This window comes from Anticarsia gemmatalis, chromosome 17, assembly GCF_050436995.1.
Source record: "Anticarsia gemmatalis isolate Benzon Research Colony breed Stoneville strain chromosome 17, ilAntGemm2 primary, whole genome shotgun sequence".
Taxonomy (NCBI): Eukaryota; Metazoa; Arthropoda; class Insecta; order Lepidoptera; family Erebidae; genus Anticarsia; species Anticarsia gemmatalis.
In genome coordinates, this window is record NC_134761.1 from 9,066,961 (window position 1) to 9,092,927 (window position 25,967).

The 25,967-nt window shown below is 36.1% G+C and overlaps 4 protein-coding genes across 4 annotated transcripts; 2 read left to right on the forward strand and 2 right to left on the reverse strand.

Moving 5' to 3' along the window:
• Positions 1–858: 858 nt before the first annotated feature.
• On the reverse strand, positions 859–9,939 carry Ric (Ras-related protein interacting with calmodulin). The gene is made up of 5 exons (XM_076125001.1): positions 9,558–9,939; positions 8,583–8,656; positions 8,149–8,343; positions 7,538–7,678; positions 859–7,097 (listed from the first exon to the last, which is right to left on the reverse strand). The coding sequence occupies exons 1-5, from the start codon at positions 9,697–9,699 to the stop codon at positions 6,981–6,983; spliced, it is 669 nt and encodes a 222-aa protein (XP_075981116.1). The 5' UTR covers positions 9,700–9,939; the 3' UTR covers positions 859–6,980.
• A 530-nt stretch (positions 9,940–10,469) lies between these two features.
• Positions 10,470–12,268, forward strand: LOC142979804 (WD repeat-containing protein 91). Its single transcript, XM_076124988.1, has 4 exons — positions 10,470–10,798; positions 10,880–11,029; positions 11,434–11,639; positions 11,927–12,268. Exons 1-4 carry the CDS (start codon positions 10,555–10,557, stop codon positions 12,161–12,163), a joined length of 837 nt encoding a protein of 278 aa, XP_075981103.1. The 5' UTR covers positions 10,470–10,554; the 3' UTR covers positions 12,164–12,268.
• Positions 12,269–12,529: 261 nt separating this feature from the next.
• On the forward strand, positions 12,530–13,817 carry LOC142979831 (uncharacterized). Its single transcript, XM_076125022.1, has 3 exons — positions 12,530–12,765; positions 13,193–13,374; positions 13,582–13,817. Exons 1-3 carry the CDS (start codon positions 12,610–12,612, stop codon positions 13,793–13,795), a joined length of 552 nt encoding a protein of 183 aa, XP_075981137.1. The 5' UTR covers positions 12,530–12,609; the 3' UTR covers positions 13,796–13,817.
• Positions 13,818–13,970: 153 nt separating this feature from the next.
• Positions 13,971–25,585, reverse strand: Mau2 (Mau2 sister chromatid cohesion factor). The gene is made up of 12 exons (XM_076125021.1): positions 25,322–25,585; positions 24,951–25,130; positions 21,132–21,254; positions 20,528–20,656; positions 19,358–19,466; positions 18,949–19,113; positions 18,527–18,724; positions 18,162–18,271; positions 17,825–17,926; positions 17,355–17,458; positions 16,930–17,132; positions 13,971–16,775 (listed from the first exon to the last, which is right to left on the reverse strand). The coding sequence occupies exons 1-12, from the start codon at positions 25,544–25,546 to the stop codon at positions 16,585–16,587; spliced, it is 1,839 nt and encodes a 612-aa protein (XP_075981136.1). The 5' UTR covers positions 25,547–25,585; the 3' UTR covers positions 13,971–16,584.
• Between the last annotated feature and the right edge of the window lie 382 nt (positions 25,586–25,967).

Here is a 25,967-nt window from a genome sequence, read left to right on the forward strand (position 1 = left end):
TCCCGAAACAGATTTGTTTATATCACCCCTTAACATAAGTAAGTAATAAAGCAGACAACGTCAGCGGTCCGAGTGTCGGCAGTCCGCCATTAACTCTTTATTGGTCGTTGTCGAGTTAACTGTTCTCTGACCGGCCTTATTGCGTATTATCGTATAATTGCTATATGGTTTGCTTAGCACGCTCGTGAAAAAATACGTTTGTGCTTGTTGACAGTTCCTGCTTTTACTTGTAAGTGTCGTGGAGGGAACGTAAAATGTTTTGATGTGATAACATAAATGCAAGATGTTTGCGACTTTCGGTGTTGTTTGTTATGAGTTACTTATGTCTTTTGCAGAAGTATCGCTGTTTACTGACTATGCTTAATGTTTTGTTTTTTTTTTCATATGGATATAAGCAAGTTTTTATTCATTTGCTTCTAGGATCTCAAAGCTAAATTGGTAGGTATGTTTAGATTATTGCATGATTTCTGGGTTTTCTAAGTGTAAAAAGAGAGCTTATCATGAGCTTCGTGATGATCTTCGGCCAAAACCATAAAAAAATTATAGATCTAATAGACTGGTTACCGGCTGTGTTAAAAATTGGTTACGTTGTATACGCAGCATATATCTGTCCCGAATTATAGAATGGGGCGTGTTGCCAATGATGCGTAAAGTTAACAGCATTACCATTAATGAAGTCCTACGCTAGCTGATAGCTAGTTAACTGCAATGATGATGATCTCTTACTACAGATATAACAGCTAGTAGCCCATTAATATTAACGAGAAGTATCTCTTATCGCTATATTAGAGTGATTATTAATTTTGGCAGATCGTTCTAAGTATAGGACACCATGTAATGTAAGTAACGGTGAGGTATAAAAATGAAAAGCATACATTCGAAACATGACATTTATTCAACAAAATCTCTACACACTGCTTACAATCTTGCATAAAATATAAATACAAATTTGAAAGGTACTATTTGGTGTTATAAATAATTACACATAACAAAATAGGTAAATATGTATTTATAAATATATCGTTCGAACATAAATATTATAACAATTTTAAACGTATAACATTTTTGTACATAAAAACATGAAATATTCTCAATAATTATTGTTCAAATCACCTACTGTAGGATAATAATATACTCTCTTAATAACCGTCTAATCTATGGAATATATCAATTAAACATTAAAATTTAAATACGTTTTAAGCGTCAATTTTAAATACATACTGACTACGGGCTCTGAACAACTAGATACACTAATACGTGCGAACTTTTACATACAAAACGTTATCATAAAATATATATCAAGATTATTTTTTTTTATGTTAGCAACACCTATTCGAAAAATACACACTATATACCAACTAACCAGAGTAGGTGAAATCTTTATTTAAAAACAACGCAGTATTGTCTATCAAAGTCAGAACAATAATAATTTCAATCGCACTTATTCTAATGATTGAATAGAATTTACTGTTAGCAAGTGTTAAAAGACAGCATATAATTATATCAACCAATCATGGTATCTTATTTTCCCAGCCTCATTTCTGTCTACAAGGCCCTTTAAAAAGAGTTTGAATTGATGATGAGAATATCTCAATTCAAAGGACAATTTGTATAGTTTTTTGTGTTCTTCATTTCTAACAGATGTTGCCAACATAAGGTAATGAAATAGAAGCCTAATACCAAGTACAACTAAAAAATAAATAAAAATATACATACGAAGAAATACATACGACACAAGCTAATTAAATTAGGCCAATTATATAGTGAATTTATATTAATTGAGAACACGACTTTCCAACGCCCATTTTCATCACATCCAAATGAACAAAATTTAAAACACGTTCCCTTAGTATAATTTTTTGATTCAGAAAGTTGAATAAATACTTGAAGTATTCAGCTTTGTTAATTTCAATGATAAGAGGCTATAGTTGGGTCATTACAGACATACGAATTACGTCATTTTATCGGAATCTCTCGCTCGCACTTACTCATATTCCTATGATTATTTTAATTATGACGTAGTTCGCACGTTTGTAATAACCCTCAGTATAGCAATTTATACGCGTGAAAATACGCCTTTTATTTTTTTATTGATCAACCTTTATAGAATCTCCATAACACCATATTTAGATTTTTAAAGGCTTTGAAATAAGACAGAAAAGTCGTATTCTTCATTAATACAATTCTAATGGCAAAGTGATCACTATGAACAAGAGACTTGCTCCGAATAATTCTAATACTACAATATTATTATATAATATTGTGCTGGCTGTACTGGTGAAAATACACTGGACATATTTATACATTAAATTCTGTTTTATTTAATACATTAGGTTTTGTAGAACGTTGATAAGGCACAACTCCGATATTTTACTATAGTTTGCCCCGATGATGTTTATATACTCATATTTGCGGTCTGGTTAACCTTTGAATGCATATTCGTTTTTCTTGGGTATTGTTAACACATTTTCTATAACTTTAGCTTTAGGTTAAGCTATCCAGCATTTAACCAAAGATTGTGAAGACAATAATAGACATCCAACTCGATTTTTATAACACCATTTTTTGTTTGTAAATGTAATGTTGCTTTAAACTTTGTATGACATTTATTAACAGGATTTTGTTTTCTTTCACCAGTATTTCAGCCAGCATTCAGGTTAAGAACATCTATAAACAGCTATACAAAACAATAATGACTAGAGTTAGAACCTATCAATACGACAACTGAAGCTCAGCCGACGACAAATCATAATTTACACTTTATACAAATAAAATTGTACTTTATTAGAACAGCGTTAAGGACTAAATTAGATAGTTATATAATCCCTTGTTAGGAATAAGTAGGCTTTTTATGCCGTGAACGGCAAAGCTCACACGTTTAATGGGGCCTTTGTATTGTGAGTTTGAAAATTTGTGCGAGTTTATGAATCAGCGGCTATGAAAGTCCCTCCTACATAATATTATCTCTCTACTTATACCCTCGTTTTATGCTTGAACGTTCAGAAAACACAGTATTACGTACAGAACGGACACAATTTTTCGCGTTACAAAAATGAACGCATCGTTTAACACACGCGCTTATGAGTACATCAAATCAGGTAGTAAAATCGCGACCATTGATCGCGTTAGCGGTGTTACACCCAACCAACCTCATACGTACATTTCAGAATGACATATTATGTTTACACAAAAATAAAGAAAGGTAACAAATTTCTCCGAAAGGGAGGGTTTTCTTCTAACAGACTTGAAACCGCGGGGCGCAGCTAGAATCGTGTAATATATGTTTCTGGTGTATGACTGTTAACCGCGTCCGAAGTGTACGTAAACTACGTAAAGGCTACGTCCACACGGAATCAAGTCTGACTCCGACGGATCTGATTTTTGTAGGATCCAGGTCAGTGGCAATTGTAATTCTATGGAAGATTTAATTTGAAGTTTATAAGTATCTCATATATTTCGGGAGTATATCTTAGGTACAGATATCAACGAGCAATAAACCCGTTATAGATAGCATTGGTACAAGGCCCCATTGAAACGCAACTAACATATAAATACCCTAGTTTGACACCGTCTTATTGCACTGTAGGCACAACGCTATGTCGTACCGGTATGCAGTGTTTATTCTTTAATCGCGAATCATTGTACAACACTTTTAAGTACCATTTATTACAGATTTTTATTTATTAAGTACCATTTTAAATTGAATACGTTGATTTCCAATTGAAATCCCTGAAAGACTGGTTAACTTGGTGACTAAGCTTTTCAAAGAACTCGAAAGGTCCTTGAATATATTATATTCAAAGAAACAAACAGATATTATTATCATAATATTGACCCTTTCATATAATAGATTGTCAGAATGACATATTGGCAATTATCAGGAAATATAGGACCATTAGACAGTTACTTTCATTTCTTGCCCATCGCGATTTTATGTTATTTGTTATTTAATATTATTGTATAATGATTCGCAATAGAATATACCACACAAACAAACATACAAACATCCACAATAACGTCTACACTATAATTTGTGCGTATCGACCTAACTTTACACGTACAAACGTACACGTACACACACGCGTACGTAGGTTAGGTACATCATTAATACATACACTGATTATCAACTAACATTATATAAATATATCATTTATATTATATTATATATTTATTGCTGTCTCTGTTACACAGAGCGAAGAGCTCGATACATCACTTAATTTACTTAATTGTACTTCCAATGAATGAATACCAAATTACTTGTCAGTACAGTGCTTTGGTTGATATTAATGTACATGTATATGGCATTTGTATACGATTTGGAATTTCGTTTCACCTACAGGTCCCCTATGGTTCGTTATATTTAGCCAACTTATGGGCGAGTTTGGGAACCAACTGGAACTCGAAAAATCTCAACTTCAATAATTTTCTTTACTCACAAGCTAACTTTACTCATTTTCTTTCTTAAGATGATTCATGCAATCTCAAAAAGCTCATCCCATACGACGTAATCTCTTTTAAACAGCGATAGGAATAATAAAATTGGAAAGTACGCAAACACCGTTACAGCTATTAGCAACGGTTTCCTAATACGTGTTAAATATCACCGTCAGACATCAAAGTCTAAGCAATCCGTTTTATCACATGACAATCCAATATCGGACCTTTTCCAGTTGACTCCCAAACTCAACCGCTCTACGTATCTACGTATAATATAAGCTAACATTCAAACTTCTAAATAAATCATTTACTATAATGGTTCGAACAAACAAGTATTGTAAAACAACTTCTACATTTACTTATTGCTTTCATGGCTCCGTTATTCGGAAGACATATAGTCTAAACTATTAGGTACTCAAGCCCACAATGTGTAAAACTTTGTACATAACAACTCTATATAATAAATTTTAAAAGATGGCGTTGTAAGGTAGAAATGGCACTTTCAAATGATTGTAAAAATATTAAGTACAATAAGACTCGAAATATTTAGTTTAGAAGTCGAATAGTAAGTGATGACATTTATAATCGCCATCTAATCTCTATCATTGACGATAGCATACGTCAAAGTCAATGTCAATAGAAACATATTTAGGCCTAGATTTAACATTTACCAACTATAAAAGGGATCCTAAAGAAACTAGTATATCCAATTTATCTAATTAGGAATTGTTTAAGAGGTAGAGGACCAAGGTATCTTTGTTGAAGTAGCATAATGGCAAGGTTATTAAATGCATTTTTTTTTAATATGGCAACTAAATACTTTATGGCATTGGGAAAAACCCATTCGAATTAATATGAACTGTCAGTTTAGACATTCAAATACATTAAGATGTCTCTGTCCCTTGCTATTTGTTCTCAAACAAGAGGGACAGATGGATTTATTTATGTTTGAATGTTTAAACAGCCACAATAGTGAATTAACCTGTTACTGGCCCCTTATTTATTTACTTTATGGTCTTACACAAGGTATTTAGGCACTGAGGTTTTAAAACAAATAGGTAGTTGATTTAATATAAAAAACTGAATGCTGTCACGCAAATAAAACGTAATGTTTGCAGACCAATAACAAGTTAAATCATCTATATCAAGCAGTGGTATTTTAAAAATTTAATAAAATAGAACAATGTGATATGGAGTTAGGACATTATTAATATAAGTAGGCCTTGGTTGCCTTGCGACAAAATATGTCTTAAACGTTTATGACAGAAGCTAAATATATTGAAATTAAACTACTTTTACAAACACTTTTAATAGTAACACTAGCATCTACCCGCGAAATTTTTCCGAGTTAATAAGTATCTTATGTGTTAATCCAAGTTTTAAGTTATCAGAGTACCAAATTTCATTGAAATCCATCCAGTAGTTTTTTTTTGTTCCAGAGTAACAACAACAATCCATACTTACTAACTTTCGCATTAATAATATTATAGAAGGATTGGGCACAGTGTCCTTTGCAAAAGTTATTTTCTATCAACCGGATAAAAGTCTGATAAATACTGTTTTTCAAGCTGTCGTCGTTCGTTTTAACCCATGACGCACATTTATTGTATTAAAATCATATATGGCAATTCTAAATATATTATCCCCGTAAAAGTAGTTTAATTTCCTTGTACAGGCATTTCAAAATACTCAATATTTATTTAAATATTTAGCTTCGTGTTGTTTGCATAATTTTCCTGTTTTCGAAATAAATATGGTAGGTTTAATAGATAAAATATTTGCTCTCACTCTGGTTGAGCAATTTAAGAAACTGCGAGTTTACATTTCACATTTACCTACTAAATCGCTTATATACTTTGCCATATGTATGAGGGTTTGTCGCAACCATAACTAATAGCATCATCTTGAGGTAGAAGAAGGGACATTCAAAATACATTAGTTTTTATAAATGCAAAGAAACTTCAAACATTTTGAAATTTCTATCAACAATTTATAGTTTTTGGTTAATAGAATGAATAAGTATAAGATTTAAAACACAGTGATAGTACGCTTAAAATAGTAAAAAGTTCTATAAATCAATACATTAAAAACCTTTTTCGAAGACAATTGGACGTAGTTAAGCAGAAAGGATCCAATCCACACTTTGACCACAATGGAGTTAAGTATGCAATTATTCTCTTGAGGGTCAAATCTATGATGTAGTGAAATCCCTATTTTTAAAATGTACACGGAAACTATTTTTCCTACTATCTCGACTCAACCCACAGTATGGAGAGTGTCAAAATTTACCCTCAGGGGAAAGATAACATGCTTAACTCCATTGTGGTGAACGTGTGGATTGGGTCCTTTCTGCTTAACTACGGCCAATTAGTGTCGCCAATGAAAATAATCGTTAAAAACATTGTTACGCAAATATTTGCGGGTTCTTTTACCAATATTCCAAATAATGGAACTTTGTTATTTATATTGGTATTTTTAGTCGTATTTCATCACATATTAGGGTTTATTAGTGATGTTCTTACATAGTGTTGTGCCTTGGATGGCTAAGGCGATGTGTGGTGGCGTCTCCTGCGCCGGAAGACCAGAGCGAAGATACTTCGTAGCCGCCGCCAACGTCTGCGACCACCACTTGTCGATATACCGGTCCCCATTATAGATGACTGAAAGACAACATACTCTTTGAACAATTGTATACCGAAAAACTAAACCAAAAAAGATAGAATGTGAGCTGATCCATGATACTGTCTGAGTTGAAATTGATCATATAATCTAAGTACATATAAGTTGTATGTATTATAAGTATACAGTAATATACAAGGATAAATTACTAGCCATAAAATATATATAACTCAAAGGTTGATCAGGTTGAATGACAGACATAGTGATCTATCAACACACATCCCGTCTTTCAACCACTGGACGGATTGGGCAAAAATTTGGCATGCAGGTAGATGTTATAACCTAGGCATCCGCTAAAATAGGAGACGAAAGTTTGTATCACAATTCCGTCCTAAGTCACAAACCTTACGGACTAAGTCGCTGGCATAAGCTAGTTATGATATAAAAAATTACTGAATGAATAATGAACTGATGGTCTCACCTGTCTCTGTCTCTCCAAACGCCGTATCTCTCTGACGAGCGCGTGGAAGGCATCGTCGACGAAGTGTCGCAGCGCCGCTGACGTCTCGAAGAACGGACACCCGAGCTGCGTCGCTAACGCCTTGCCCTCCTCCGTCGTCACCTAAATAAAACATATTTAAGAAATGAGTAAGAAGTGCTTGCACAACATTACCAAACCTCTGCAAAATTTAACAATCTCTGATCCGAACACAAAACCCGATCAATAGAATCATATTTAGTCACAGTCAATTTAACGAAATTAAAGTTCAAGAGATTTATATGCATGAAATCTTTGTTGTAAGTAAAATTTCAAGAAGCTGTAACCTTACAACCATCATGAGAAAGTATTATTGCGTATTTCTATGGGAGTAGGCAAGGACGATAGAAGGCGACTTTCTATGATCTCTGTTAATTTGTTTTGCGTCATGTAGGGAAGGTTCATATCTGACGGCAGATGCGTCGGGCGTATCTTAATTTGTATGGGCATCGCACCGACGCGACGCATCATCGGTTGAGTGTGAACGGTCGACTGTTTTTCTATATATATTTCCCTTAAACTTGTACGTCTTTGTCATATATTTATCAACATACCTGTCTAAACCTAGGTGCAAGATCCAGCTTATTCCCGACCAGCACTAGCGGCAACCTCTCAGTGGGTCGTGCCTGTGCCAGCAGCCGCCTGTACTCGGCGGCGGCGCGGAACGACCGCCGGTCCGTCACCGAGTAACACAGCACGAAGCCCTCGCCGCACCGCATGTACTGCTCTCTCATGGCTGTGAACTCCACCTATGATAACATTTGAAAATTAGTATTGTAATTAACTAATCAGCTTTGCTTACTACTAGTTAATTTGTCAATAATTTCTTCGAAATTTCCTTCACAAGAACAGTTCACTGACACGTGAAAATAGTCAAGCGAATTCATATTAAGTTCTTCAGAATAAACTATTCTTTCTCAGATGGCAGCTACTTGTTATAAGCTAGTACACACAAATAGGTAATTACGAGTGTAAAGTAGTTACTCACCTGTCCAGCTGTATCTAATATATCCAACAAAGCTGGCTCTCCATCAATGACTGCTTGTTGTTGATACGAGTCCTCTGAAACAATAGTAATACATAATCATGTCTTATTCTACAGGTGCTTGATCCAGTTGTTTTGTATTGATATATTGGACTGCATCGGACCAGATTACAATATTATTTTATCAATCCAACATATTATTCTTATATATTAGATCAATTTTATCTGGTTACAACTCAATAACGGGATACTGTATCAAACCATTCTATAAGTCTATATGTAATGCATATCTCTATCTTGTTCCTCTTGAATTGTTTAACTCCTCAAATAAAATTCTTCATGATAATACAACAATAATTAACAATTAATAAAAATCTTTACACTGTCCAGTACCTAAATAATTAACAGTTTTACTGCAATCTCAGTTAAATATTGGGTTTTAATTATTAATCACATTTATAACCTGCTCTAATGGATTAAGACAGCTGATTAATTAAGAGACTTAATGATTAATTACTGATTAAGTAAATATCCAGAAAAGACACATTCTACTCAAGCTTACAGATGTTTAACCAGATGTGGCAAAACTGACAGGTATTTGGCCTTGTAGATTAGTGGGAAGTCATTTGAATTTACTTAAATATACACCTAATTGTTTCTAACTTTCAGAATTCATAACAGCCACCTACTCAGTTTTCAAGGTGATTATTGTAAATGACATGAAATGTTACAATCAATGTTTACATTATATCTGAAGACTGATCCACTCCTGTACACAACTACTACTGTTTCAACGTGTAGACGCCAAAACAAACTGGCATGTCAGTAAGAACAATGGCTTGATAACAAAACTACACTCAATCCATATGGTAGCACTGTTGTTATCTCATAAGCATGTTATTATTACAAAAACTGCAGCAGAGTGGCAAATGAGATGTAATCAACAGTTGGAACATGTCACCAGTCATCAGCACCTACCTATAGTGGGGTCATGGTAATCCAAGAAGCTGTGACTGACGAACTGCAGCGTGACTGCGGACTTGCCCACGCCGCCGTCGCCCAGCACCACGATCTTGTAGACGCGGAGGCCGCGCGACGTGCCCGCAGCCTCGCCCGCCATGCCGCCGCATGCCTGCGCCCTCGAGCCGCGCCCGCCGCCGTCGCCGCCTTCACACCCCAACCAACGCCATCGCCCGCCGCCGCACACACTGCCGCCCAACACTAACACCACCTTGCCAAAATTACACTACACCGATGCACCTATCACCTCACTTTTCATTTATCAATGCACATTTTGGTTTACATACAAATAATTTATCTTTTAGTCTTCAATAAAAAATCGACAGCTGATTGAAAGCGATTGACATTTCGATAATTTTGTTTCTGAAAGTTGGCTGTTTATAATCGCATTCAAAAATATACTGTCAATCAAAAATAATATTTTTTTATGTTTTTCATTTCCGGGGCCCATTATTTCTTGGGTGTATTTCTAGGAACATTTTTTGATAAAATTGAATTAATTAATAATTTTGATTACAAACCGTTATGCTGAGAAGAAAATTGGCGAACCTAAAAATATAACTTTAACTAGTAATATTTCGAACGCATAAAAATGTTTTTTTATTCGAAGGTTGGTACAACTTAAAGACCTTCATTTTGAAACGTTCAGAATCTCAATAAAAATCGAGTAGTAAAGGTACGTATCTACACTTTTCGTAATTAAAATGGATGAAGTCACCTCTAAACATATTAGCTTATGCCTATAAAGTACGCATGTTTGAATATTAAATAGTCTAAAAAACTAGTTAGAACATAACGATTTTTATCATATATTTTATTGATATTTTCGAATGTGTTCTCACAAACAACAAATTATTTGTCAATGTCATTACTGTCACCCTGTTTGTTGGGCAACTTTGGTAGCAACCTACTATTTTACTGTTTTTCTAATATAAATAAAGAATCTCGCTTAGCAATGGCTCATATACAATTTATGGACGAGTTAGTACGAGAATACCTACTATTCAGGGGCTTTTCATCCACTGTAAAAGCTTTCGACAATGATTTAAAGGCGGACAAAGACAAAGGTTTCAGGGTTGACAAAATCGTAGAACAGTTTGTGCATTATATTAATGTCTCGGATCTCAATGGCTTAAAAGAATATTGGTCACACTTGGACACTCTTGTTTTCTCCAAGTTGGAAAGTCATGTACAACCTGGTAAGTTACTTTGGTCTCCTATTTATAAATATGTAGCAAGTCAGTATATTTAACTCAAAAGGTCTGTTAAACCTTTTTCAGCTGTACGAAAATTGGAATACAGTCTTTATAAGTTGTATTTAGTGACTGCAGCACAGAGCACAGGTGGTGTACGCAATGAGAGGATTGCAGACTTCCTAACTAAAATGTCACCAGAGCTGCAAGGCCAGAATGAGTGGAGAGACTGGTTTAGTGAGTACAGTTTTATGCATAATATTTGTTTGTTCATATAATTATGTTCATTCATATGATGACTATGGACTTAAACCTTTAGACAACAGAGTTGAGTAGATAAACTCTTAATCAGAGTGTGTAATTTTTTATAAGTTTTGGTTTTAATCCATATTAATACAAAATCTGAAGGATTCATTTCTGTTGATATTGGTTTTGGTCAAGTTTCAATTAGCCAGTGGTCTATCACTAGTGTATAGTAGGTATGTTGCTTTTATTATATAATAATATACCTATTCATTTTAACTTATATCTGTATCAGTGACTATCACAAGTGTCAGTATTTGACCTAATTGAATAAACAATTTTATTCAATATTCATACAATCCTCAACAAAAATCAATAATAATCTTCACAAATTGCAGTGCTTCCATTCATCCAGAAACCTGAAGAGAACCCATCATTCAGCCTGTACTTCACAAGGGCCTGGCAGGACAGTGTGTTGGTGTCTCTGCACAACTTGCTGGCCACTGTGTTCCAGTGCATGCCACAGCCAACACTCACCAGTTACGACAGTGATGCAGCCATGGTGAAGAGATTACAGGATAAACTGGCTGCTGTTTCTGGAAAGGTAAATGCTGAAATCATTAAATGAAGAAGCTCACAGCTAAAGTTGCTAATACTATTTAAATGAAACAAAATTTTGGTATATAAACTTTTTCTCAGATTTTTTTATCTGTAGGTATTCTGTAGTTTATATCCCTTTGTGCCTCTGAATAAAAAAAATACAGAACATTTAAGACCAGAGTACAGATACTCTGGTCTTAAATGTTCTGTATTTTTTAACTATAACCAATAACAAATACTTCATGCAATAATTCCATGAACCATGTTCAATAACACTTTTGTTTTACCCAGAATCAACAGCAGCAATCAGTTGAGAAGACTTCACCCATTGGTCATCAGTCCCGCCTCTCTCAATACTCAGAGCGTCTCAGTGGCCCTCTGCCTCTTGTCGACGACTTCTGCGCCGTTCCCTCCGAGCAGCTAGAGAGCGGAGTCCGTGAGGCTAAAGGACTCCGCGGCCTCCTACGCCAAATGGGAGGAAGCCCTGTCATGGGCAGAAAGTCAGGAAGATCTCATAGCCAAAACTAATTTGTTAGACTTAATGTACTGTATATTATTGTAAATAAACATTCCTCGTTATTTTATTTTATGTTGAATTCTGTATTGTTTTTTAAATATATTGAGTGTACACTACTTTTACTTTTATTTTATACACGGTAACACAAATTCTGTAATCGTGAACGTCACGCAAACATTTGCTGATATAATGCGATGAGTCCTGAGGCTAGACACAATTACTTTTTTTCGTTGCAAGAAGCAGATCCTACACTGTTTGCAGCCGATACATTATAGTATATGCTACCATAACTGAAGGGGGAGAAAATAACGAACTCCTTTGATTTTCAGTATAAAATCGACTTTGCCTTACAAACACGTCACTTTATATATTGACAAATCACTTCAAAATTTTCTTGTATGCACACCGGTATCTCAAAATTTTTGTTAAAAGTTAAGTATACAAATCAAATTACAAAATGGCTCACGCATTCTACGCCGACGCGGAAAGGAAGGCTGAGCGAAGAAATAGAGTATGGTACCAAAACAACCTTAAGAATGTATTACAAGCGGCTAAAGAGAAGCAAGTGAGAGAGATCGACGTCTCCATAGCACTCGCTGATGAACTTATAAGGGTAAATTGTTACTTACTTCATTGATTTATCTGAAAGTTGTTTGAGTAATTATTATTATTATAAGTTAACCTCGAGCTTCAGAGCTGGTCTTGAATTTCGACAGCGATTTCTAACTTTTTATGCGTCACATTCCACTTCACAGTCATAGTCAAGTTCATAGACGTCTCTGCAGACATTATCTCAGAGATAATATAGTAAATACCTAAAGTACATACAAGTACAGTAGCTAAAGGCTGCTAATGGTATTGCAACAGTTAGCTTTACTATAGATACTATCTATATATTCGATCATCTGGGTTAGTTCCCCCATAACCCGACCGCATTACCCGACTTGTAACATTATTCAATTTGAATTCTCCCAACTTAAAAAACATTATCTCGTTATGTTAGTCTTAATAAAATTAAAATAAATACATGATTATTTTAGAAATTAGATGAAAAAGTAGCCCTCCCCGTAAAAGTTCCACTGCATGAATTAGTGCCGGCAGAAGACGACAGCCTGATGAAGCCGATAGCGCCTGAAGTGTTAGACCTATTATACGGAAGCACGGAGAAGGGCGCCGGCGCCAAATATTTAAAACGAAGGAACAAGGATGCTCCTGAGGATAAGTTAGTTTACATATAACTGATCTATTCAAAATCATTTAAGAATTTTACTTGTGATTTCAACTGTTTGTGACTCGAGAGCTCAGAGTAATTAGTAATGGTTGACTGGATATCGTGTAAAAATAATAAAGACAGAAGATTTACTCCTAGAAACTGTCCTAGAGAGTATAAAATATTGTTAATATAAGAAAATATCCCAAATGTTTCCAGATACTACTTCAGAATAGTAACGAGCTGGGACTACGGGTGGCAACAGAAGTCGTCGAAGCAGAAGGCTCGCGACGTGAACCGCGGGCGCTGCGCGATCCTGCGCGACACGTTCTACCGCCGCAACAACCTCGCGCCCGACCTGCCGCACATCGCCCAGCCCAGCGGCGGGGAGTTCTCCATATGCAGCGAGTATTCCTGCAACTTCAGCAGCTGATACTCACATAACTCTCAAGCAATTCTATGTTAATATAACTCAATCGTGCTCTCGTAATATAAGTCAAGTCAATGTGGGCGTGATCCGTGAAATAACACACAATTTATAGCAAAAAACATATATTTTATAATTTTATTATTTACAATAATTCAACTTTTATTTACATATTAACAACAGCGAGTGTACCCTTTGTTTAAGGCCACGTCAAACTGTTCGAAAGGGAATTACTAAAAATAAAAAATGTGTACAGATATCTTTCGCGTTTGTATTTCGAAAGATGGTGTGAATAAGGTCGCCCGTGCTCGGTGTCAATAGATTCGTTCCCGGGTAAGGGAAGCAGTCGTCTCTACACTATATTACAAAAATAATATGAACATGGAAAGATCTCAACAATTATTGTGACAAGGACTATAATAGCGGAACGATCTATTGAGACCGATTCAGACGTTCAAATGCTACTATAAAATTAATTAACCAGCATATCAACAACATCCGCTCACTCCTAACAAGTTACTAAGAAAATAATTAATAAAATAAAAATTAATAATAATAAATATGAGACGTTTTTGTTCTTTCTCAAGTTCATATTTTGACACATTATGTACAATTAATTTATATATCAGTCCGTATTATCTGCATAAACACTTTAGTTTAAAGTTTGTCCACAATTTTAGTGAATATTGTGCAAAATAAGACAATTTATTATGCTCTCTCTCCTTTGGCGTGTTGTCTAACTTTACAAGATTACAACTTACTACTCGACCACAGGAGACAATCACGTAGTACGTCCAATGCATTGAGCAGGCACTCGTTTGCTTTTGATTACACTATTGCAGTGCTAAATAAACTGTAAACACATTGCTATGGGACAATTCCGACGTACTACACGCACAATACACATACAATCACAATAACCAAACAGACACTTTTACCACTATTGTTATTGAAGTGTGGTTATTATATTTTGAATGTAGTGTAAAGTAATTTTAAAAGCGTCAGAGGTAATGTGGTAGACGTAAGAGGTTCGAGTGATTGAATCTTGTAGTCGAGTCATACAGACATGCGATATACACAAGTACTATGTTAATTATGCGCCTTGGAAATCACAAATTATGAAAGAAAAAGTAGCTTTATGTTTTACAAATGATTCGGAAAGTAAATATAATTTTCAAATTAAAATTTAACTTGATGGATGCTCAATTTCACCAACACAAATAAAATTTAAATGTTACAGAATCTTTGTAGTAATTATTATGTAGGTGGCATAGCGACTCCTATAACTAAATATACAAAGATGGCCCTTCAAACTTCACTATTGGTGAAATTGAATATGAAGATTTTTGTAAACACAATTATTTGGACTGAGAAGAATTGATACATTTGAAGAGTGTTGGTACACTTTTCACTTACGTGTTTTAGGTTTGTATAATCTAGAAGAAACGAGCAAGCACGTATATGCGGGACGAAAGACTAGTTTATACACACCCAAAAATATCTCGTGTAACAACACTTATAGGCCGAAGTACATGAGAGATCTACACACAATACAATATGCGCGCGTAACGAATAAATATAATATTATCTTGAGACGCATAATTAATACAGAACGTACAAGGTATGGCCCCTTCACCGTGGCTGGGGGAAAACCGAATATAATATCTGTTAAAATTAGAATCAATAACATTTATAACCATCACAATCTGGTGGACGGCATGGCTGACGAATGAGATAAGCAAGCAATAATATAACCTAAATAATAACTGTACAGGCTCAATTTCGTGTGGTACAATCGCTAGATATGAAATTGAAACCCTATTATATCGAAACAAAAGTTTTATTATTGTATCCAATGCCTCAACCTTGCCATATACCCGATTGTATTGACCACAACTACTGATAAAATACGAACGTCACCCAGACATCCAACAATAACTAACGGAACCATTTTGTAACCCGATATAATCTAAAATCGTAACATATTAATGTCAATAAATTTGATACTGATCACGGTAACCCCCTCCGTCTTACGTGTGATGATGAGATGAATGAGATCAGACAAATGAAGACCGATTAAACATAAAGTGTCGCAGTACATGAGGCGAGAGTCGCGACACCTGCACGCGTGTGCTCTCACACACGTACATAACGTCTGATATGAATTTATTGTCACAACTTTTTCATAATCACTCAAACGGATGACAAAAAAATTATTATCGAATAAGAAACCGAACCCATATTTCTGTGTCGTGCTGAGAAATAAAGGCGACATTGGCTTCAATCCGCATATAGATGGGAAAGAGGGGATACAATTGAGCAACGCGAATTGCTTTAAAACCCTAACCACAGCATGATCGTGAAGAACCCGATGAGAGATGACGATGATGTTAATTGACCAAAGCTTCACTTAACTTTTATCGTACTAAGTATTGGCCCATTCGTGTCGAGAATATAATCGATCGTATGACATATAAACGAGTCACGTATTCGTCATTTCACCGGTCCATTATATTCTTAACGGGAACGGGCGTCGGTTGCATCCCCTCGGTCCCGCGCCGCAGTACAATCACGCGAATCACACACAACATTCGCATCACGTCACAATCAGATCGCGAGCCACTCGTCACAACGCGCCACTATCACTATCGAACGTTAAGTCACTGGCGTGGAATATCACTGTGCGGTAACGTCTTCTCCCGTTAGGCCAATAACAGTATTTAAATAATCGTCTTGTACTTGAATGGTGAGCCGCGCTCGGGGCGGGCCGGGCGGTCCGGGCGGTCGGGCGGCCACTAGGTGGGGTGGGCGGGCGCGGGCGGCGGCGCGGGCAGCGCGGGCGGCGCGCCGCTGGTCCAGTGCACGAGCGCGTGCTGCGGCAGCTGCGTGGCCTGGAAGTGGTCCTTGAGCAGCGCCTGCGAGAAGTTGCAGTGCATCTGGTACGCCTCGTTCTCGCGCTCCGTGTCGCCCGCCAGCCGGTACAGGTCTGTCAAACAGGGATATACTATACTCATATTCTCGACTAATTACAAAAGGTGAGGTTTCATCGACTGTCCAATCCCATGATAAGGTATTGGTTAGTCACATAATGGAGAAAAATCCTATGCCCGAATTACCTACCGAAATGCAAAATAATGTACCTTTCAATATAGCAGACGCCCATAACTGCACGTGCACGTCTGGTATCTTGCTGGCGAGCTGCATGGCGGGCGTGACCATGTTCATGCTCTCGCGCGAGTTGTTGATGGACAGGAAGATGTGGCCCAGCAGCACCAGCGAACACGACGTCAGCCTGTTTAGGTCCTCCGCGTTTGCCATTTTTAATGTCTCGCGGAGGTACCTCCTGTGAATGTTGTGAAAAACATAGTTTAGTGTTTATACTGAAATGTATGGGACTCATTTTTGTGGTTAAGATTAGTAATGTTTTTTGCCTTTTTTATAGTTTGACGGACAGAAATATGTCGACGGGTAGTCAGGTTTGGTTAGTAAACTCCATGAGACGACTATCAGGAATAAAAGGAATTCTTTTAGCACCATCATGAAATAGTATAAAGAACACACTCACTTGGCTTCATTATACCGCGCCTGGAAGAATGCCTGCAGTCCCAGCACGTAGTACGACGCCGCCCGCAGCCCGTGCGCATACGCCGGTAACGACTCGGGCCTCACCTGCACCACAACATCAATATTATATTATACTATCACTTGTGTGGGAGGAGACCCTTGCCCTGCAGTGGGACAGTAATGGGCTCAAAAAAACAAGTGTCGCTCAAAAACTATGAGTTATAAGCCTTTATATGGAGACAAACTACTTGACAAAAATAAATAAATATGAATAAATATATGAAGTCCGATGGATGAGGGCGGCCCAGGACCGGTCCTATTGGCGCTCGATGGGGGAGGCCTTTGTCCAGCAGTGGACGATTCCCGGCTGAGATGATGATGATGAAATATATGAAGGACGATGAATAAATATATGAAGGACGAAAAGGAAGTGACGTGAATTTATTTTCGATGAAAATATCTTTTACTCACCTGTTCCATTAGCTGCGTAAGATCGTTGTCTCTCCGCCCTCGTAAATATACAATTGCCAAATTCAATTTCGCGAACATCCATAAATCCCTCTCTTGTGACATCTGAAAATGATAACAGAATGATTTAGCAAACTTATCTCTAACTTTCATAGCATGTAAAGAGTAAAGTCTTGTCACAAACATGTTTAGATTAAATGTTAGTGACAATGAAACTAGTTCTGTTAGCCAATTTTCGGTTACAGCGGTCAGTTTCATGGAAACCATCCGGCAGTGTAAGACTTTAGTGAGTGATACACAGTTCAGCAGGACGAACGATTTTGTCAATTAGGATACTTACATGTATGGCAGTGTGAAATTGCGCTTCGGCAGCTTCCATGCAGTTCATGGACATCGCGTACAGTCCCAGCAGACAGTGCAGCTGTGGTGTGTGGGCCGCCGCCGTCGCCGCTACACATACAAACATTTTGTTAATATTTTACTGCGTTTGAAACTGTCTCGATTTAATAGCAAATAAGATATTACAAAATCATTTCTTCACGATTGAAATAGGGATCAATTTGGGAATAGTTGGACTGTATATAATTTTGATTAAATGCGAAATTATTTACAGGTCGTTTCGGGATCGCCGCTGTCGCCAGGCGGCCACGGCGTCATGTTACAATGCTCATAGACTGACGTGTAGGTACTAGGGGTGCTACATACGCGTGGGTGCAGTGGACAGTAAGTGTGCAGCTCTTGCTATCTCGTGCAGCGCGTGCGCCTTGCCGCCGGCCACGAGGCGGCACAGCGCGGCGTGCTCCACCAGCGCCATGCGCAGGCGCCACGCCAGCGCCGCGCCGCCGCGGGGCCCGCCCGCCGCGCTGCCTGACCCCGCGCCACGCGTCTCCGCACAACCGCTCGCTGTGAGACAAAATACACACAACATTCATATACAAAAATCTTCATAACACGTAAAAATTTAATATGGTTATTATTGGTTATATCAAATGACAGAAGTTCATGACAAGCGACTAAAATATTTTTTAACCCAATTTAAACTAGTCGACATATTCAACTATATTATTATTTTCATTTAATAAACTATGCTAAAAACAGAATACTATAAAAGTTAGTGTGGTCCATACCGGTGAGCTTGTCGATCTGCGCGAGCGCTTTCTCGGTGTACTTGTGCGCCTTCTCCATGTAGCCGGCCTGCGCCGAGTGCATGACGGTCACGAGGTACACCAGCACGTACAGCTGCTGCCGCGACAACCACACGAACGACTCGCCCAGCGCACTGCCGCATACCGCTGTACAACAAATTACACGATTTAAATGCCAATTTATCATTGGTCAAAAATCAAAAGAATCAGGTTTCACACAAGTTCACATAAATAGTTACATAATATTTTGAATAAGTTTTCTGACAAAGAAATATCGTCACTAAATCACATTAGGCTAGTGTTAAAAATTCCTCAGAGTTAAGGTATAAATACAACCAATTTAAGTTAAATAGTTCCCGAAGTAAAAGTGATTATAATTAAATATAATTACCGTCGTCATCGGGCCACGTCGGCGCCATGATAGTCTGTATGCTCTGCTGGAGCTGCTTGAGGCACGGCTTTACACTCTTCACTTGACCCGCCATTAAGTAGTGACATACCTGTAAAACAAAAAACCATCACTGTCAAATATTTCACCATACTTTTAGATACTATTACTACATTTTATCAAAATCATAATTGGGGTACGTTTTTATAATTTGTGTTTACGTATTTATTATTATTTGCACCCACAATAACTATAAGAAGAAGACACACACACGACATAATTTGACGAATGCCCAACACAAAAAAAAATAGAACTAACAAATATGGACCACAGCAAATATTTGAATTGGTTTTACAAAAACTTTCTGGGGTAAATTAAGTCCGCAATAAAATTAAAACAAAAAAATGAATAGCTATCAAACAAATGGAACAATAATTTAAATTGCAATCGGCGAGTCAGTCAATTAAAACCATCAATAATAAAAACATGAATAAATTATTTTACTATAGATACTTAAGGACTATTAATTTGCATATTATCATTCTGCGTTGAATTACAGCAGTAATAAAAACATAGCAATAATAATTTTGTATTGAAAGAAAAAAACTACTGACTAAAGAAGACCATTGATTTGTGCATATGAAGAGTTCCTTATAATAACAACAAAACAGCAAATTAATCATGTATGTTGTATTAGGAATGGTGGATGGCATGGTGTGTAGGAATCCTATTTAAATAATAATTTTATTCTATTTTTAGTATTTGGTGTTGTAGCAGAAACATCAATACATCATCAGGGAAATTTTCAACTACAACAGCTATTACAGTTGATGAGGTAGTGAGCCTGGTGATATACAGGCTAAAATAGACTTCATAATAGGGTCCAGTTTTTACTTTTTGGGTACGTAATCGTAAAAAAGAGATTTTGTAATAGGATAATGTATAATAGAATACGGGAATTAACGCGAACACGCATTTTACCTTAAAATGCCTAACGTTTCGGCGCAGGTGCGACCACGACGAATACAACCTGCGCCTACATTAAACATGCAACGCGAGAGTTTAAAAGTTATGTTTGTAATAGGATTTTGTATTTACCCTTTAGCTACAGGACCGGAAAAAAACCAGGCAAGTCAATAGAGAAACTAGTAAATCAAAATAGTAAGTTTTTACCTGTAGCACTAAAAAGAACACTTTGAGGTACTCCTTCTGGTGTGGACTGCCGGTCCACGAGTCCACCAGGTGTCCAGCCTGGTTCAGCAGAGGCAACACCTCTTGTATCTTCTTGTCTATTAGTAGAAGCTGAAACAATACAGATATTTTAGTAAATCAAACTATTCTGCCTCCTTAATGTGTTTTAAAAACTAATAATAAAACAATATATTTATTTAATGAATGATTACATCATAGTGAATTACCAGGATACAGGCATTAACCAGTTGTATACAACTGCATGCCTGCTAATAAATAAATAAATAAATAAGATATTCCTTGTGAAAATTTTATAATAGAAAAAATAAGGAAATTGTAAATCTTCTTAGCTGAATACAGGATTACACATACGGCCTTTGTAGGGCCTGTGGGGTTGAGTATTAACAGGATTATTTAAATGAATTTGTATGGAATGGGACAAGTTTGTGGTAATTGCTATTAACTGTGAATGATGACGATCCTTGTGCGTGAGCACTTTCTAATTGAGCATTGTATTACTCCTGAAGCAAGTACAAATATTTCGCAAAATATTTTCGCTAGGTATTGCGTTTGTGTACATACTCACCATTACCCTACTGAGTAAGAACAGTACTCTGGTATAGCCCGCGTTGGAGATCTGTGCATAGTCCACCCCCACTCCGAGCAGACTGCTTGCCACCTCATACTCTCGCTCCGTAGCGTGGATTTGCTGAAAGATAACACTGGTTTTAAACATTTTACAAACATTATTATACATATAAAGTTCGTATCGTAAAGGATATATAGTTTTCCAGATAGCATTATAAAACCGCGAAAATCGTTGTTTCAATTTGATGAGTAATTCATAAACATAAAATTACATATCATAGTAAAGTTTGAAGGAATCCTTAGCTCAGCAGTGCAGAGGAAATCAATGTGTGATAATTTTACTTAATAACAAAGGAACTTTAGAAACCTTTACACTGTAACACTGTGACTAGGCTTGCAAATTAAGACCAATTTCAACTATGTATGTTTCTTAGAACTACAGACTATTTTGAATAACCTCCATGTATTAAAACTATTATTTAAAAAAACCTACAATGTTGCACACTATTTTAATTTTAATAAAGGCCTCTAAGTTACATGCATGTTATCAAAGAATCAACTGACCTACAACATAATTTGAAACTTTGTTTCTTCTATGCATAAAGTTACACTCTTTGTTTTAACATTGTATACATTTTTGCCTCACACCAAAATAATAAGAACAATACTTCTTTTATTGAGAACACTTAATCAACTGTTATAAGTTTCCAGACATGAGATAAAATTCCTATAACAAATCTTTTAATTAGACTATAGCTTAACAATCCTTTATTGACTACCACATACAGCCTTGCTCATAAGTATTAGGCACCCCCATAAAACACGTGCAACTCATTCAGTATTTAAAAATTGACGAATCCTTTTATCAATATGCTAGGCGGCGTTATCAATAGGAAATTTTAAACAAAGGATTGCGAATTCTAAGGTGTCATAAAACATCTGGTCGACATTTTGTCAATTATGTCATTTTTTCAAATAATTTTATTTTTTTAAATCAGTCTTCTTTCATTACTCGTAGTGACAAGAGGCTATTATTTGCGACTTATTTGTAAATTAGATACAGTCTATTTTACGAAATGCCTAAATTAACTCAAGTGAGTCTGGAAAATCGGATAAAAATTCAAACTCTACATGAACAAGGCAAGTCTCAGATAGAGATTGCCAGAATGGTGAAGTGTTCTCGCTGTGCAGTGCAAACTGCTATCAAAAGGTTTGCCGAGACTGGTTCTCACGCGGACAAACCGAGAACAGGTAGAAATTATAAGACAACAGCGCGACAAGACCGATTACTTATTCGTAATTCCCTCAGAAATCGCAAAAAAACTTCTTCTGAGCTCGCTGCAGATCTTTCAGAGACTATTGGAAGATCAATCAGTGCTCCAACAGTAAGAAGAAGACTTGCGAAAGCTGGTTTAAAAGGCTGCAAAGCGAGGAAGAAGCCATTGCTCTCCGCCAGCAACATAAAGAGCCGCTTAGAATGGGCTCTGAGACACCAACATTTAACTGAAGACGATTAGTCCAATGTTGTGTGGTCCGATGAATCTAACTTTGAGGTAAGTTTTATACCATTAATGTTAAATATCAACACGCATTTCGCTTTCAACAGTTTAATTTTAGAAAAAATATGTCTAATTTTAAATCAAGCTTATTTCGGTAATTTTTCAGATTTTTGGAACGCCTGGTGTAGTTTTTGTGCGACGGCGTGTCGGTGAAGAATACCACCCAAGTTGTGTGGTACCTACCGTCAAACACGGAGGCGGGAGCATTATGATCTGGGGCTGCATGTCTGCCGATGGAGTGGGCGAAATGTTCGTTTGTGAAGGTCGCATGAACAGCCAAAAGTACATAAATGTACTGGAAAGCGCGTTGATGCCTTCTATGACCCGCATTTTTGGCGACACAAACTTAGATGGTGTCACATTCCAGCAGGATAATGCTCCCTGTCACACATCGGCAGTAACAACGCGTTAGTTCCGAGAGAACAACATTGACTTGCTAGATTGGCCGGCACAGTCTCCAGATCTCAACCCCATTGAGCAACTTTGGGGTATATTAAAGCGCAAGATACGTGAGCACATCATAACATCAAAATCGGCGTTAAAAAACGCTTTAATGGAAGAGTGGGATGCCATCACTGCAGATGAATGCAAGAAGCTTGTACGTAGCCTGCCTAGCAGGATTGCTGCAGTGATCAAAGCGAAGGGCAGACACACAAAATATTAGTATATTTTATAATTATTTATTAATAAATGAATATTTATTACCAAATTCGTTTCATTTTTCAACCTAATTATTCATAAGACTCAAAATTATAGGGTGCCTAATACTTATGAGCAAGGCTGTATATACAATGAATATAAAAAATAATCCAGTACCAATACCAGATATACCAATATTATATTTTTTGTTATTTATCATTGTTGGTAGACCCGCTGCCACCCCCTAAAATTTACTCTCATTAGGGGCTCAGTATCACCCTTATTGGGAATCTAAGTCTTAGACTAAAGTCTCCTTTTATCTCTTAGATTGTTACAGATGTCGACACTGTAAGTAGACAGACATGACATTGGTATTTCCAATTAATGTTTTCCTTAACTCTATTAGTCTTAGTCATCAATAAAAACTAGCATTTATCTCAAAGAAGTTGACCTTAGTTTGTAAATAAATAAAGTTCCTATCAGTTGTAAGAGCTTTAGAATATTGTGTCTACTTTTACAAAATCTATTATATACTATAGTAACAGGTCATATTGTAAATAAGCAAAATATATATTATTTTATTTTGATGAAATAGGTTACTTTTGAAAGGAAAAATTTAGCCATCCATTTAGTTAAAATAATAACAAAAATATTTTTACCTAATTGGATGTTTATGTTTAACATACTTTCCCGTTGTTGGACAAAAGTTTCCTCACAAAGAGAGTAGTAGGAATTCAGTCAGTAAAAATTAAACGCATGGAAAAACTTTTTGGAAATGTTTGTAAAGTAACAAACATGCATTTACTCTTAAATGTATATTAATGTACATAAAGAAAACTCTGAGAACCTTTGAATTTAACCAAGTAGTACCTAGTAGCTTCAATTGAAACTCAATATAAGTTTGTACTTAAAAGTACTTTTTTACACATTCAAAAACACTTGGATGTCAGTAAATTACTGAATAATTATTAATTACATGATAAGAACCTGCCACATGAAGTGTAAAAACTAAAAGATAAAGTTGTGAAACTTTTTCTTTTAAAATTAGTATGTTAATTTAAACATTTTCACATCATAAAGACCAGCTTATGGTGAATTCAAGAGACATTAATTAAAAAAGTAAGTTTTACTCTCTGGCAGTGTTCATTTGAATATTCAAATCACATTTGGATGATGGGAACTTCAAAACTCACTATTCTATTAACTTTAGTTGGAAATATTAATGACAGTCATATTGGACTGATTAAAAATCATCTTTATGTAAATTCAACTTTACCAGGGACCTGTCAAAGAATCTTTATCAATAATAAACTTTTGAAATTAATTAATTGTTTATCATTATGTTTATCAACAATTATAATAGTATCTTTGAAGGAAAAACTGTATGGTAAATTTACTTTCACTGCAGGATATGGACATTCTCTCAATACAAATATCACAATATATTTATGTCAAACATGTCTTATTTAGATTTTACATGAATGTTTTGTTGGATTTCCAAGTAACTAATTAGCAATGTATAAGAATGTTTACAAGTATTTGTTTGTTTTGGTGCTAATCTTGTGACATTTTTGACACATTTAAGATTATAACTATCAAATAAATCTGAATATACTCACAGCCAACTGGAATATAAGCCTGCAGTGCCAATAAACACTGTGTTGTGATAACTCAATAGCTTTTCGTAGTATAGGCTTTGAATGTGTCGGCTGGCCCTGCTGCTCGAACAGTTCTGCGAGGACGCTCGCCGCCTCGAACTTAACATCATCGAAGCCATTGATCGTCTGAGACAGGCACCACTGCAACCACAACACTGCTCTATCACCATATGACCCACTTGAACTTTGTTTACATACTTTGAGAAAGTAGTATCTCATTCACCCACAAATATACCCACATCAACTGTATGACATCAAACCATAGCATCTACCGTTATTCCTAAACTCGTCTTGTACCCGAAACTCGGCGAATAACAACAAAAAAAACTTACACTCTGCTCTAAATGCGTTCTCGCCAAGTCGATGTTTTTGGTGTGTGTCAAAAGAATATTTCCAAGTTGTAAATGTGTCCTGGCTTCGACTCTTTGTGGTGGTTTGAAATTAAATACGGCTTGTAGGCACTGGATACAACTTTTTATGTCAGGAGGATTCGATGTACGGAAATGTTCTGCTAAACCAAGTAAAGAAATATACCAAGCGTCCTGCGTTGACGCCATTTTGACATTTCTGCTTGGAGGGAACGATGTTGCCAAGCTTACAATCTCTGACCTCGGAGTTATTAGTTAATAAAATTGAAATAATTTATTTGAGGCCAATACAGACAGAAAATCACAAAAACATCCTATTTTAAAACTATCGCAAGAAAATAAATAAATAGGCAGGTTGGTGCTTGCAATTGCATATACAATAACTGTTAATATCAGATTACAATTTTACCATAATACACTCAAAAAAATAGTTAATAAGCAAATATTGATAGTAAAATGCTGCACATTAAATCATGAAATTCGTAGAAGTTATAGAATTTAAATGTTTAAATTTATTTCTATTTATTATAGTTAAAAACTTTATTTAAAGTTTTAGCGGAATCTGGCTATTTTATTATGAGTCATCGTTATAAAAACTATAAACTGCTTC